Here is a 16,014-nt window from a genome sequence, read left to right on the forward strand (position 1 = left end):
CCCTTCGGATTCTCGAAGGCTGCTATGAGGTCTCCACGCAGCCTTCTCTTCTGCAGGCTGAACAACCCCAACTTTCTCAGCCTGTCTTCATACGGGAGGTGCTCCAGCCCTCTTATCATCCTTGTAGCCCTCCTCTGGACTTTCTCCAACAGCTCCATGTCCTTTTTATGTTGAGGACACCAGAACTGTACACAATACTCCAAGTGAGGTCTCAGAAGAGCAGAGTAGAGGGACAGATTGAAAGTAAAGGGATCTCATTATTCAAGTTGCATTATTAAATAGGTATGTAAACAGCATTCCAATGTGGCCTTCAAATGTGTAATACATGCGACTGTTTCTGTTTGTTCTCAGGCTGGGAGCCATTTATTGAGCCTTGGCAGTGTTCAGTTTCTTGGCAACAGCAAGCTTCGAGCCGCCTCCACCCTTCCCGACTGAAGCTGGAAGTAAAGGCTGAACACCGTCTGGATATAAACATTACCTCTGTCTTCATGGGTATGTATGAATATTCTCTGAGAGCATCACTGTAGAGTCTAGTTTTCAGTGTTTCAATGTACTGAAAATACAGGCGCTTCTGATTGCTGGTCTCCCAGAGGTGAAGGGAGGGAGATTTTGGTGCCAGTTGATGATACTGTATACCGGTGTGTATTTAGGCAGCTTGTATTTTATCACATATTGTGGAAGTGTAAAGACATGAGCTAAGTATTTTAGAGGTTAGTAGGAATTCTTTCTCTGGTCATAGGAATTCTATCAAATTCATATGCCACTTGAAATTTAGTTTTAATCAGAAAGGGGCTTTCATCTAAAGCTTTCCCACTTAAAAATATTTTGATGAGCTCCTCATTTTTCAACACCTTGACAGGTGTAATTGGGAGCTACTTGTTTCAGTTCTGTGGTCTCTGAAAACCTGACCTGTTGATTCCCACCTCAGGAAATCAGAGTATTTTGTTCATCATTAACTCAAACTTCATGTAAGCTTCTATACTGTGAGCCTATGATGGTGTGCATTTCCCAGAAAGATCATTGCTTATTCTGTATGGAAATCTGAATGTAATTGACATAATAGGAAAAATGTCAGTGTCTGAGCTTGCAAATGTAACAGAAGAGCCTTCCTTGTTCCTTGAATGTTCCTTCATTTCTCCTGCAATCCTGTGGCAGAAAGAGGGAGACAAAGTGAGAGGGAAAGAAGCAAGTCAAGGATTCCTAAGAGTTCCCATCATGCTTTTCAATACCAGTGATAACAAGTAGTAAGACTAGTTTATGATTAAAACTGTGCCAGAGGACTCCGTTGGTGTCTAGGTATTTATTTAGGCAGGAATGTGCATGTACCTCTTAAAGAGAGTAAAAAAATAAATTAGAAACTGCTTCTACCACGATAAGGTCAATTGCCTCCTCAGGGAGAGCTCTCACACTGCCACAGGAGTGTCTTAAGAATATGGAATTCCACTGAAAGTTTTAAAACAGGAAAAAAAATCTTAAGAATATAAAAGTATTTGGCTTTGTAGACACTGCTGTGATTGTTTGGTTTTGACTTATGTAAGTGACTCATAGAAAAAGCAGAGAAATAAAATTTCTGCTATTAAAGTGAAGTATCTTCAGTGTTAAGAATGTAACATACTTTTCAATTGCTTTGTTTACTGCCGCCTTGGAGACATGTACTGTCTATGCTTATATTCCTCTAGAGCAATACACATGTACCAAACAGTCCTGGATGGAAGATTACTGTAAACAGGACAAAGAGGTGAATGTAATCAGTACAGAAGACTGGATGGGTTCTTCGGTGGATCCACCGTGTTTTGGGCAGAGTATGATCCTCATTAATCACACTTTATTAGAAACAGTCCTGACATGCATCGTCATCTGTATTAGTATTACAAACATAAGTATTTGGTGTTCATAGCATACAATGAATGGTTCATGATATTTGGCAAAAGACAAAAACACTATTTTCTGTTCAATTGTGTTCCATCTTTAAAAAAAAAACAAAACAACCTTTCTGGCTGCTTAGGCTTGGGTGAGAACTTTGCATGGCTACTTCTGCTTCCTTTTTTTCCCTCACACTTTCTCAGTTAATGAGTGACTATCCTGTCAAAGCTTAAGTGAGAGTGTTGACTTTAGAGTGTGTACAGTTCAGAGGTGATCTTTTCCTTTCTGTACCCTCAAAGACCTGCATGACTGAGTTTCTGGAAAAAATGCTGTTATATTCATGAAACAATTCTCTAAGTAATAGCTCTTGATATGTGGTGGGTCTTTTCAGCTTCTTTTCTCCCAGTGTTACTTCTGGGAGAAATTTCAGCAATTTAAATGCCAACTTAGTGTTAGCGCATGGGTAGAGACTCATACACTGACTGCACGATGCCAATTGTCTGTCTCTTTCCTGATGCATGATGGGGAAGAGTCTTCTTGTTGCAGTGTGGTTTTTCTTACCTGCTAACTTTGTCTTTCCTGTCTGCCAGGCCTTCCTCTTGTCTACCTTAGAACTAGGAGTACAGCCAGTTTGACTAACCTAGAGCATCAAATCTATGCTAGAGGTACTGTATAGCACAGAGAGACAAAAAGGGGTTTTTTTTTCTTCTTTGGAAGGCTTTTGTACAATACATACTGTGTTGTATTTGTGACTTGCTGATAGATGGCCTCTATATTGAGAAAAAAACCCAGACATACAAAACCCTCAAAACCTAACAATGTAAGTGCTACTTTGCTTTTAAGCTCTTTATTTTAGGATTTCATGCTGTCTTTCTGTTCCTTCAGGGAAGAAGGGAGAGGTATAACAAATCCTGAGTAGGAGGTCTGTCTTTTTGAGGAAGGTTATAAGAATTACTGACTGTTCAGCATCCTTTTCTAGAGAGACAATATAGTGTGATTAAAAACAGTATCATAAAATCAAAAGTTTTTATGTTCTAAAAATACCCAGCAGTATGTTCAATACCCATACTTATGCTTGATTCACTATTTGTATTAGCTACTTAAAATTTTAAGATGCCTTCAGAAGGGACAGTTTCTTTTCAATAAGCCTTCAGAGTAAGGTATTCCTAATGAATATCTTGTTAATTTGTCCTATATTTGACAGTATGGTCTTTGCCCAAAAATGCCGTTCAAAGTAAGATTTCTAAGAAATTTTTGACATTATAGAAGACCAGACAGCATACTTGATGAATATGCTACCTCTGTAGAAAAGTTGCTGAATGGGAGGACAGAAAATGTTCTATGAATCTACATCTGTGGCCTGTTAAACTGCCCCTTATGAACATTTTCTCTGAGTGGTTGCAGACAGTTCATAGATGTTTAAAAAAAAAAAAAACAACCCCAAAATGGGAAATGATAGGAGGATTTATTTTTCTGAGGTATTTTTCAGGAAGGATTTTCTTTGTGAAATCAAACAGACAACACAAACCTCAATATTTATTTCTTGGCTTTTAGTTGCTGTTACAACTAAATTACTAGATGAATTATGAAAAAAAACCCCTCCTTTTAATGGTAATATTTATTTTCAGGCGATAGTCTCAAAACTCAACTTTTATGTTTTCTTTGGAAACTCAGGCCATGGTCCCAAAAATGCTTTTTTAAAAGTCTCAATAAATTGGCAGTTGATGAAATGCCAAAATAAAAGTTCATTTGGCTTCTAGTCTGTAGTTTTGTAGAACCTGGGCTAGCCATAAAGCCAAGCTCAACACTGAAAAGATTGTTTTATTTGCAATTGGCAACAACCAGTTTTTGTTTTCAAGAATTCCATCTTCTTGCCATTTAACTGGAATGAACTTTCCTCTGTAAGCTTCAGAGAGATCAGATTTAAGTCTCCATTTGCAGTGTAAGTTATGCAGGAATTTGTTGTCATTCGTTTAGAGGAAAGTTGTGTGTGATCATCTGTAACTCCTTCAAAAACATACCTGCCCACTGCTGCCTCTTGCCTCTCTAAACCTGTGCTTAAGTTAGTGGTTAGACACATGTGGTGGGATGGATGAGTTTCAGAACATGAAGTACTTGAACTTGATATCAGTCAGCCTCTGGAGTGACTGCAGATAAATTCTGTGGAGTAGATTTAATTTCTGTCTTGCCTTTACTTAAGCAGCTAATTTATTGTGTGTACCTTCTTTCTACTTCTGTCATTCAAAAAGATGTATGTACTTAAGTAGCAGCCATTTATCTTCCTTTTTAAATAAGTAACTGGAATTTGGCAGGGTTTTTTTTTTATCCTGTCTGAACACAGTAAGTATTTTCACAGATATGATGTACTGCAGTACAGAAGATGAGAGTAACACTTGTGTGCTTGTTAGTATAGTAATGCATACTTGGAAGAAGTCAAACGTGGTAGATGAAGTTTCTTCTTCTGGGGTTTTGCTGTGCCAGCATTTTAACAAAGCCAGATTACTTTTTGGTTGCATCAAATTATTTTTCATACTTCGTTTTAGTAGGAATTTTCGTGGATAGGGAAATACTGCTACTTGTTCAGTCTTTGAGGATAGAAGTACCATTTAAAGGGGATACCGGATAGTCCTGTATTTGTCATGTTGAATAGAGCATTATACATTTTATTAATCATAAATGAATATGTGTTTAGTACTTTATGAGCCTTTGGATGTACTTGAAAAGTCACTGCTTGTGATTGGGTTTTTAGTTGGGTTTCCACATGTTAGAGCTGGAGTCATTGTGCTTTAAAAGACTTCATATGAAGAAACAAAAGAATATTTAGATTAAGCTCAGTTCCCGACAGGGGGTGATGTAGGGGAAGACTTTGTTTGCTTTTTACCATTTTTATAATAGTTACTAAATTTCAACATTTTTGGTAATCTGTTATCCTGATTCTTTGATCTGTTTTTCTTTAGTTAGTGTAGGATGTGGTTCTCCCGCCAATTGTGACTCATCCTACACTGGCATCTGATGAATGCTTCTCTCCAAAGCATTTAGACAAATCTTTATTCTGTTTTATAGCTGAAATGAAGACTCCAAAACGTAGGCAACCATTTGTCCCATTTGCTCTAAGAAATCATACTGGATGCACGCTGTGGTTTGCTACCCTAACTACAACTCCTACCCGGTAAGAAGCTGTTGTAGAACCACTGTGACTGTCTTGCTTTTCTCCCATGTCAGCCAAACCCTACTGTTTTCAGTACTTTAGTTTTCTTCACGAGAAACATAGGCAACTCCCAGTCTTTCTTAATTAAGAGCCTTTTCTTTGACAAAAAAAATAGCTTTACAGCTAAAAAAAAATTCTCTTTTTTTCAAGAGGCTCAACACAGTTAGAAAACCTGTCAGAGACATTCATAGAATCGTCGTATAGTTAGGGTTGGAAAAGACATTAAGATCATCTAGCTCCAACCTCCCTGACATGGGCAGAGACGCCTCACACTAGACCATGTCACCCAAGGCTCTGTCCAGCCTGACCTTGAACACTGCCAGGGATGGGGCAGCCACAGCTTCTCTGGGCACCCTGTGCCAGCGCCTCAGCACCCTCACAGGGAAGAGCTTCTGCCTTACCTCCAACCTGAACTTCCCCTGTTTCAGTTTGAACCCATCACCCCTTGTCCTATTGCTACAGTCCCTGATGAAGAGTCCTTCTCTAGCATCCTTGTAGGCCCCCTTCAGATAATCCAGGCCCTCTTCATGGTATGTATGTGCTTACTGCAGGAATGTATAGACTGAGGCAGGCTAAAAAGCACTTGTTACTTGAAGTTGTTACTTTGGCAGTTTGTGAAATGATATGATTCTTTTCTCAGGGCTGCCCTGTCCCACAGTGGGAGTCCAGGTGTGGTTCCTGAGGAAAACGGGACTTTACTGGATGATGCTCACAATGTCAGTGAATGGCAAGAGGTTATCACTGGGGAAGAGATTCCATTTGAATTTGAAGCTAGAGGGAAACTCAGACACAGGTGAAGTGACCAGGTTGAGAGATGTGTTTTGACATGTATGAAACGCATAGGATCATAGCTGTGAGGACAGTAGCAGATGTTAAATAAAAAGTGGATATTTTTTAAAATCTTCTGTTAATATTTTGGTTTTAATAAAACTCATGTGTAGAGTGAAATTATCAGTTGTCTAGAAACCAGCATATATTGCTATTGGTGGCAGCTGTTCCTAGATATGAATTGGATCATCATAAGCTTTTGAAAGACTTAGGGGCCTCAATTACAAATATGTTCTTTATTCTAAATGGGGGGAGTGGGCACATTGGTTGTTGAGCATCAGTGTTACCTGTAGTAAGAACTAGTAAGAATCTAGTAAGAACTAGAAGAATGTGTTAACAAATACATAGTATGCTTTTATTTTTGCTTACATGGTAGTAGTGTAAGAACTAGAAGAATGTGTTAACAAATACGTAGTATGCTTTTATTTTTGCTTACATGGTAGTTGTACTTCTGTATGTTCATTAGAGAAGGCAGAACAATTGAACAGATGTAAAATCATGTCTGTGGAAGGTGGAACAATTGAACAGATGTAAAATCATGTCTGTCTTGATCCATGAGATGGAAAATGTCTTGAGACTTTTTTTTTAACGCTTCAGGGAGATTCTTTTTTTCAGAATCTAGGGCATGTTCTTGGTTTGAACTGTTTGATGTTTAAGCTATGTAAAAATGCTTCATAGTAACTTAACTTGATCTGACTTGGTAGGCATACACATGATCTAAGAATTCACCAGTTGCAAGTGAGAGTGAATGGCTGGGAAGAAGTCAGTCCAGTGTCTGTAGATAAAGTTGGAACGTTTTTCCGATATGCTGCACCAGATAAGAACTCATCTTCTTGTACTGTAAGTTCTGATTTTTGAATGTTAGTTTGAAAAGAATGTGTGAGCTGAGAGTAAAGATGTCTTCAAGATTTTGATCTTATACCAGCTGCTGTATGAGATGGTCCTCTTCCCAGTTAGCTTGGGTTGGAACAGGTTGGAGATGCTGGCTTCCTAACTAGCAGTTTTATGCATAACGAAAACACAGAGTAGTCGGTGGTTAGTCTGTGCTTCACAGTCAGAGCTTCCAGTGACACAACTAATATATTAGTGTCATGGACTCATGGAGACTGAGCTTTAAATCAGCACAGCATCTCAGCAGCTATTTTTATTTTTTCTATTGCAGGGAATGCTGTTCATATGTTTAATTTACTTAAAATAAAAAACACTGGCAATTTCCTGTAAGCCTAGAGATTCTTCAAGTATGTGGCTGCTTAGACAAAATATACTTGTCGTGAAGGAAAAATACAAGTGTAATAATCGGGATGCTGACAGTTGGTGGTTCAGGCTCAGTGATCAAAATGATCTTATGGATTGCAAAACTAGTTAAGTTTTGAGACCAGCTACTGAAAATTGTTGAGCACTGGAGAATTTGGAAGTTGAGATCTTTTGGGTATAAAATAGGATTAGAATTTAATTTCATGAGACTACTGACAAGAGCCAGTAGTCTCCGACTGGAATCAAAGATTTCCGATGCTTTCGTATTGAAGCATAAATAGCATCATCTCTCTGTAAGTTGATTATTGAAGGGAAAGGATGCAAATTAATGAGAATTGCTGTTCAGAAACATCTTTTGTAGCTTCTCTCTGGTTTTCCAACAAACCTTCTTCCTTCAACTCTCTTTCAAAGCAGTGTTACAAACAGGTTTTGCTAATATATTTCTGAAATGCTTTCCAAACTGTGTGGAAGATCAGCTCAACAAAAAGCGATAAAAGCATTCAGTTTATTCTTCTGTATTAATGTTCTCTATTACAACTGAGAGTAATAGCTGAAAAGTTGAACAACTTTAACTCTCTTGTTTACTATTCTCCCAGCTTGGAAGCCCAATAAGTAGAACAAATATAATACATCCACAAGTCTACGTGAGTATATATTTTAATTACTTGAGAGCTACTTAAATAAGATTAGCATAATTCTACAAGTGAACTGGCCTTTCCATCCTTCTAGAATCTTTTCAAAAGTGGAAGTCAAGCAAACAATGAACTTTCGGATAAGTATGTGAATTCCAGCATGTGAGCCCATATAAAATGTGGGGTTTAGGATCTAAGTGGACTTTGTTTAGTGTAGGAGATAGAACACCTCAGTAGAAAGGCAGCTAAGAGGAAGGAAGTATACGTATTTTAAGAAAGCTCCACCTTATTTATTAGTCTTGACAGGTAGGAATGATGAGTTGGCTGGTAATTATGTGAGGCTTCGAGTTCAAACTCCATGAATTTATGTGATAATGTAATAGAGAATGTATAAAGTGTTCTTCTGGGGTCTGTATTGCTCTTATTTGAACTTGCATCATTCTGAAAGTGATGATGGAGTTACTAGTACATAGAATTATCAAACTATATATACCTTAGGTGTTGCATGTGGTTGGACTTAGTTGGCAAGTTTTTACTCTGACAGTTACTGCTTCAAAATTGAGGTGTCCCTCTTCTAGATACCGTCATTACCTGAGCTTTTTAATGCTTTTAAATATCTTCCAGTTTTCTTCATTGCCTCCAGTTCGTGTGGTATTTGAGGTTACCATGGAAGGTAGCGCTCGGAAAGTGATAACGGTGCGCTCAGCCTTGATGGTGAAGAACAAGCTCGAAACACCAATGGAACTAAGGCTAGACAGTCCTTCAGCTCCTGACAGTAAGTGTTGTATATTCCTTACATACTGTGGGGAATCTTTAGCTTCCTCCCCAAGAAGATTTACCCATCTATACAATAAAATGGCCCTCCCTGGAGGGGAAATTGGTAATATTAAGAAAATGATCGGCAAAGTTATCTAGACAATCCACTAGGATTTTTGCTTATTGTTCAGGTAAACGGAGAAAGCTGGGACTCTGCAAAGACTGAATCTTCTTTTATGTATGTAGCATGTAATATCTTTTAGCAGTAGTCTACAAAGTTTGGGGAATTAGCATGCAAAGGTGCAGTCTAAAATGTAGTGATAAACTCATGATGTACCCAAAATATAATGAATGAGGTCTTTTTGAAATAAGCATTTTCACTAAAGCATCCAAGCAAGAAGAATTTGAATTCCAGCAATTTCGTCTGGTTCCTGTCTCAGATTTACACACCTAAATTTGTCTGCTGCCAGATTATTAATAGGGCTTGAAACAGTGGGTTGGGGTTTGAAACATACGTGAAGTACCTGGTGTTTTATGTTAAGTCAAACTAGGTTGCTTCAAAAATTTGGGACCTACTTTATGAAAAGTTTTATGCTTTCCAGTAAAGGGCATGTTTTGATACATGTATTTTCTTCTCTGGTTGCAGAACCTGTAGTTCTTCCAGCAGTTATGCCAGGAGATTCCTTTGCAATTCCATTACATCTTACCTCTTGGCGTTTGCAAGCCAGGCCGAAAGGAATGGGAGTCTTTTTCTGTAAGTCTCCAATCCACTGGACTAATGTTCAGAAGACAGCAGAGGTCTGTAGCAGCAAGCAAGAGTGTCATTCAATGGAGTCTGAAAACAGCCGTTTTTTCAGGTAATTAATTATTATTATGTATTATCTTCTTCTGATAAATGAAATACTGTGAAAGTAAACAATGGGAAAGAAAATCCTTAGAGATGAAAGCTACTGAAGTTTAATGGGGTGTTTTGTTTGGTTTGTTGACGAATGAGAAAGCATTGAAGCATAACTGCTGAGTTTCTTCAGGGCTCCTTGAAGCCCCTTTGGCAGTGCTAGTTAGCAAATGTCTGAGAACACAAAGTAAGCACACTATTAATATTTATTGTAAAAAGGAAAAGGTTAGGAAACAGAGTGTGCACTGCTGTTAAATTATCTAGTCTGTCTCACTGAGGATAATGGGGGTTTGCCATAGTGTGTTCCCAAATAGTAATCCTTTGTCGTGAATGTCCTGTGCTCTGTTGTAGGCTCCTAAATGTCACTTCGTAGTGAGGACTTTAATGGAATTTTGTATTTTTGTGGTATGATGAATTTAGGGATGCTCTCAATTTAGGAAATACTAGAATGGAGATTATGGAAGTTGTTTCAGGAAAAGACCTTTGCATAATGTTTATAGTTACAGCTGTGTGTCAGTTCCATAGTTCGTTTCTTAATCTGCTGGTTTTGAATGTATCCAGGGAGGGAAAATTAGCAAATTATTTAAAATGGAGGCTTGCTAACTGATGAAAAACTGAGGTGTCAGGTGGCCAAAGCAAGGATACATCTACTGGGAAGAAGGACATGTTCAACATTTATGCTTAAGAACATGATTATACTCTAGTAGTTAAAATCTATTTAGTGATAGTTGATGACATGTTTTTTCAAATTTATGGAAGTTGATAATCTGCAAATGCAATTTTCTATTAGGTCTCTGAACAGATGAGGCTTTTTCAGTAACTAAATTAATTCTTTTGATTATAATCAGGAAAGTCCCGTTGTCTTAATGTTAGGCATAAATACAAAATACTTTATAATCAAACTCCAAAGCGCTTATATGGAGAACAATTCTAAATGATGGTTTTGCTGTCAATCCTAAAAGTACAACATGATGTGGGATTCAGTGCAGTACGCAAAGACAGGGTTCAATTATTCTGTCAAGTTCATTGACTTCTCACATGTGTCTGCCTTCACAGGTTTTGTGTGGCTATAAAAAAAGAAAATTATCCGGATTACATGCCTTCCAACATATTTTCTGACAGTGCTAAACAGATTTTCAGGCAGCCTGGGCATACTATTTATCTATTGCCAACGGTGGTAATCTGTAACTTGCTGCCTTGTGAACTTGAGTTCTACGTTAAAGGAACACCAATTAATGGGACATTAAAACCTGGCAAAGAGGCAGCATTGCACACAGCTGATACATCTCAGAACATTGAGCTTGGTAAGGTTCTTTCTCAGATCCCACTCTCTGATCTTCCTGGAGGAGTACCTTGGTATAGTTGTTTCCTGTATAAAGAACCGTAGAATCAAGAATGAAACAATTGAAAGCATTTGTATGATTATCTCGTTGGATTGCAGAGCTTCTTATAGTTAATAACCAAGTGCCTGCATCCCAAAAGAGTTAGGAATATTGCCGTCATTCCCCAGATTTTTCAGCTGTCTTGATCTCTTCCTCATTCGGATCTTTTCTCATTTTCCTGAGAGTGGAAACTGGAGAGAACAGCGGTAAAGAAGGGGATAAACCAAATAAGTTCTCAACACTTTGTGTGTTTTTGCTGTTCTTTCTGACAGAAAAAATTGGCGTTGAGAGTATGTATGGAATTATTCAACACTGGCTGGACTTCTGATGCTTAAGGTGGTAATTAGCCCTAAGCAGGGCTCTTCATAGAACTTTTTTTGCTGCTTGTGACTTAAATTGAGGCATTTCTTTATGAGGTCAGAGGTTACTATGCTGGATAGTTTTAAAAGTTAATCTGGATAAGCTGTATGAAATACTCAGAAAAGTTCAGCTCTATGAAACACCAGCCTGTCTGCTCATCAGAAACTAATGTTTCTGTGTAGGTGATGTTTGGTTTTATTTTTGTAGGGATATTGCTAGAAAACTTCCCAATCTGCAAAGAGCTGTTGATTCCTCCTGGGACACAAAACTACATGGTGCGGATGCGGTTGTACGATGTCAACAAACGACTGCTAAACTTGACCATCCGGATTGTATGTCGTGCTGAAGGTTCTCTAAAAATACTAATTTCAGCACCATACTGGTTAATCAACAAAACAGGTAAGTTTACAGTATTTTCTGTAATCATAAACTGGGAAATAAAGATTCCATGCAGTGTTAGGGTATTCCTTAATTTGAAGTAGTTTTCACCATTCTCATTTTAATTTGTGCAAAGGTGAGGCGCAATTTAATACTCTATCTTTTTGTGTTTACTTAAAGGATTACCACTTATCTTCAGACAAGATAATGCAAAAACAGATGCTGCAGGTCAATTTGAAGAGCATGAGCTTGCTAGAAGCCTCAGTCCACTTCTCTTCTGTTATGCTGATAAAGAACAGCCAAACTTGTAAGTAATACTGTAAGAGCAGCAGACAGGAGGAACCTTAAAAAGTATGAAAGTAATTCACAGAGGATTGAGTGCTGATATATTGGTGTGAATATTGTGTAGGAAAAGTCTGTCCCTGTTAAGAGAACCTAAATTATTAAGATTCTAAATACTGAAATAAGCATAGTGGATCTTTAGACACTGCCTGCTGAAAACTCCTTGGTTGGCTAATTCTGTTGTGGCTGCAGGCTGCTTTGGTTTTATTTTGCATGTTTTGAACTCATGCTTCTTTGTAAAAAAAAAATCAAAAACCTTTTGAAGAGAATTACCAAGTTGTATAAATTACTTTGTTACCACTGAAAAAACCCACCCAAAATGCTTAATCCTAAGATCTGACTGTTAATAGAGAAGTAGTAGCAGTCGCTTAGTAGGACGACCACATGCAGCAGAGTTACTGTGATTCTGATGTAAAAGGAAATGGCAGGATTTCGGAGAGGAAACTTTTCAGTTACTTTAACTGGCAACAAGAAGAGAACTTGCTTTTTCCATGAATATAAGAACATGATTTAAAACAAACTTACCTGAAGTGTTCTGGGATTCTTGCTCAAATGAAGAACAGTTAAATTTATCACTTTAAATAAAATAAAAATTTATTCCTTTTTTTTCTTTTTTTCTTTTCCCTTTCAAATTAAAAAGATACACAAATGTCGTGGTTAATCAGTCTGAAAATTGCCAAGCCTTTTACATGACATGGTCACTGAATAATTGCTTTTAATATATGTTAAAAGAGCTTCTGGCAGAAATGCAGAATGAATTACTCAAGATGAGATTTATTGTGACTTCTAATATTTTTATATTTAAACATGGGTGTTCTTCCGTACCTGGGTATGTGTTTGATCATCAGTATTGTGTTGATATCTGACCCTTCATTTAAATGAGTAAATCTGTGTTTTCTTCTTGCCCTTAGTTGTACAATGCGGGTTGGAAGAGGAATCCATCCTGAAGGCATGCCTGGCTGGTGCCAGGGTTTCTCCCTGGATGGTGGTAGTGGTGTCAGAGCCCTGAAAGTGATCCAGCATGGAAACAGGCCAGGCCTCATTTACAGCATTGGTATGTGCTGATGGGAACCTTTGGGAAATACTATAGAACTTGGGAAGATACGATGTCAGTGGCACCAGAAACAGAAGAATTGCAGCAGGGAAACATACGTTGTTACAGGTTTTTGAGGGTCCAGAGAAAATTGTTAAACAAAAAAGTATTTTAAGAATTTTAATGTCTTTGTTTCTAATTTCACTAGCTTAAAAATCAGTTTTGAGTTATTTTTATTTTCACATTTCATCATGGAGTGTTAATATCTGCATTTACACATTGTTCTGTTTCTGTGTCTTTATTCCTACATTCTAATATACTTAGAAGTACGTTAGATGTGCAGTTTCTGCCATACTACTGCCACAGAAGTAGCAGATGGCTGACCAGTTACAGTGTACAGACACTCCAGATAATCAAAGGCAGTAATGTGGTGGGATTTCAAACCTTCTTAGAAATAGCACTGCCATGTGAACTTCAGGAGTCCAAGAAAAAGAACTTTTTTTATATGAAAGATACTATGGCAGATGTCTCTTTTTTTTTTTTTTTTTTTTTCTCTTGTAAGTAATAGCTTTATTTTTCACTTGTTTCTATCACTAGGTATTGATATTAAAAAAGGCAGAGGCCGTTATATTGATACATGCATGGTAACATTCGCACCCCGTTACCTGCTAGATAATAAATCAACCTACAAGCTTGCCTTTGTCCAGCGGGAGTTTGCCAGAGGTCGGGTAAGATGCTTCCTTTTGTTACTTGTTAGTACAATACCTCCAGTCAGTCACAGCATCTTCTAACCGAAAGGAACCACAGGGGTTATAGTTGAAAGTGTTGTTAGCTGGTCATGAGGATCATTCTCATTACTCTAGTACCAGCATTCACCTAACAGAATAATTGCTGTGTTGATATCTGAGAGGTATATAGGTTAATACTATATTTTTTAATATCTGTAGGATGTGTATTTACCAATTTCTTTTACTAGGGAACATCCAATCCCGATGGCTATATTTCCACACTTCCTGGTTCCAGCGTTGTGTTCCACTGGCCACGTAATGATTACGATCAGCTGTTATGTGTGAGACTAATGGATGTCCCAAACTGCATTTGGTCTGGGGGCTTTGAGGTCAACAAAAATAACTCATTCCATATTAATATGAGGTAGCTATTATATATAAATCTTCTCTAGCATGCTTTCCTTTTTTGGTAGAAGCAGCTGTTGAACAGCTGTGACTGTGGGTAAAGCAGATCAGAATCCTGCTCTTACTTCTCTTTCACTTGTTTGTTCTTGTTCAGGGACACGCTGGGAAAATGTTACTTCTTAAGAGTAGAAATTACTCTTCAAGGAGCCACATACCGTGTTGCATTCAGTGACACTGATCAGTTACCGCCACCTTTCCGCATAGACAATTTTTCCAAGGTAAAAGAGAAAAAAAAAAAAACACTTTTCCTTCTATTTCTTAATAAAAGAAGAAAAGTAGGACTTTCATGTTTGTTAGAAAAGGGAGCTGGCTAGCTTATGTAATGAAATAAAACGAAAGGGTATGTAGCAAGAGGTATCTGTAGATAATAATTATAATTTTCTGAAGTTTTAGTAAAAATTGGTAGCACTCGACTGCTTCTTCTTGTGCAAATAATAGTGCTAATGTTTGGCTTTCATGAGTGCATTAAAAGACTTACAAGAAGAGCATTATTACTGATGAGAAAATTGTGCTAGGATGGTAGTTTCTAATCTAACCTGTGTTATTCTCAGCACTTGAATAACCTTTAGAAAGAATTCAGGCTAATGCTACCACTCCCTTTCTCTCTGTCTTTGGGCTTCCCTGTCAATGAAAATAAATTAAGAGAATTTACTTAGTCACTATTTTTTACAGTGACTTACTGACTGTCTTGTGGTCAGAGCAAGAGACAGAGCTCTTAATAGTTACTGGTTCTCCATTCTGGATTTTGTTACTGAACTGTTAAATAGAAGTGGGCAAGTCTCCTAATTCTGATTAGGTGGGTTTGAGATGCTGCCATGGCACTAAAGACGTTCTGTACTTTGGATGACAGATAAAAGCAAAGATGACACTTCTCATCCCTTTGAGACTCTCTTTAATTGAGACCCCAATGGAAGAAAATACATCTGAAACCACTGGGGAGGGGAAGGAGCAAGCTGAACATGTTTGGGATCAGCTTCTGAGAAATGAACAAACGACAGCAAAACATCTGTCTGGTTAACAATTTCTGTGTGAAACCAAATCCTCTCTTGTAACCGTTGCAGGTCCCAATTGTTTTTAATCAGCATGGTGTTCTTGAGCCAAGACTGTACACCGAGGTGAAGCCCTTGACCTCTCTGGACTATGCCTGGGATGAACCTATTCTACCACCTTTTATAATGCTGACAGTCAAAGGGGCCGGCTCCTCAGAAATCATCTGTAGCATGAATGACTTCCAAGAGAGCAAGCAGCTTTACTACGAGAACTTCATCTATATTGCTGCTACATATACTTTCTCAGGGTAATTCTATCTATTAGATGATAATCTGTTGAATGTTCACAATAGTTTTTAGGCTTTACATGAATATTCTCCTAATGGTTGCCATTGGAGAGTTATTCAAATGCAGCTAAACTTGTGTCAACCTTGTAGCTAGCAGAAGAAATGCCAGAATTCAGAAGTTAAGTCTGGCAGTTGGTGAGCCATGTGTCTTACCTTGTTTGTGATAACTTGGCTTTATAGGTGCAGCTTACCACTGTTTATTCTATCACATAGTGAGAAGGGTTTAGCATAGGGCATCTGCTGTGCTCCCACTGTCTGATCTTGGAGGAACAGGGATGTTTAGAGTCACATCCTGGGGCTTAATTTGATTTGGTATATAAAGAACATTGACTGCAGGACATACCTACTTATGACATGCCTGTGAATTGTAAACTTGCACGAGTTGATATGCTATTGAAAACAACTATGGGAGATTGATACATGCTTTGATGCTTTCCTCAATATAAGGAAATTCTTACATTGGATGGATTCCTTGGAATCCATCTGCTTTGCCTGAGAAGTTCCTAGTTGCAGTGAGAAATTGAAGTCCCTTTTTATACTGTACTCAAACTGAC

The 16,014-nt window shown here is 37.9% G+C and overlaps 1 protein-coding gene across 1 annotated transcript in view; it reads left to right on the forward strand.

Annotated features, from left to right (window-relative positions):
* The window catches only part of VPS13D (vacuolar protein sorting 13 homolog D (S. cerevisiae)), a 51,154-nt gene extending 35,729 nt beyond the window's left edge, over positions 1-15,425 (forward strand). The window contains exons 37-53 of the mRNA XM_010018633.1: positions 352-492; positions 1,680-1,802; positions 2,454-2,528; positions 4,927-5,032; positions 5,712-5,864; positions 6,604-6,739; positions 7,750-7,797; positions 8,410-8,560; positions 9,188-9,398; positions 10,493-10,740; positions 11,386-11,577; positions 11,737-11,863; positions 12,810-12,952; positions 13,529-13,659; positions 13,908-14,083; positions 14,219-14,342; positions 15,186-15,425. Of these exons, the coding sequence (XP_010016935.1) occupies positions 352-492; positions 1,680-1,802; positions 2,454-2,528; positions 4,927-5,032; positions 5,712-5,864; positions 6,604-6,739; positions 7,750-7,797; positions 8,410-8,560; positions 9,188-9,398; positions 10,493-10,740; positions 11,386-11,577; positions 11,737-11,863; positions 12,810-12,952; positions 13,529-13,659; positions 13,908-14,083; positions 14,219-14,342; positions 15,186-15,425 (2,525 nt within the window). The remainder of the gene's footprint in view (positions 1-351; positions 493-1,679; positions 1,803-2,453; positions 2,529-4,926; positions 5,033-5,711; positions 5,865-6,603; positions 6,740-7,749; positions 7,798-8,409; positions 8,561-9,187; positions 9,399-10,492; positions 10,741-11,385; positions 11,578-11,736; positions 11,864-12,809; positions 12,953-13,528; positions 13,660-13,907; positions 14,084-14,218; positions 14,343-15,185) is intronic.
* Positions 15,426-16,014: the final 589 nt, after the last annotated feature.

This window comes from Nestor notabilis, unplaced genomic scaffold, assembly GCF_000696875.1.
Source record: "Nestor notabilis isolate BGI_N333 unplaced genomic scaffold, ASM69687v1 scaffold13787, whole genome shotgun sequence".
Lineage (NCBI taxonomy): Eukaryota > Metazoa > Chordata > Aves > Psittaciformes > Psittacidae > Nestor > Nestor notabilis.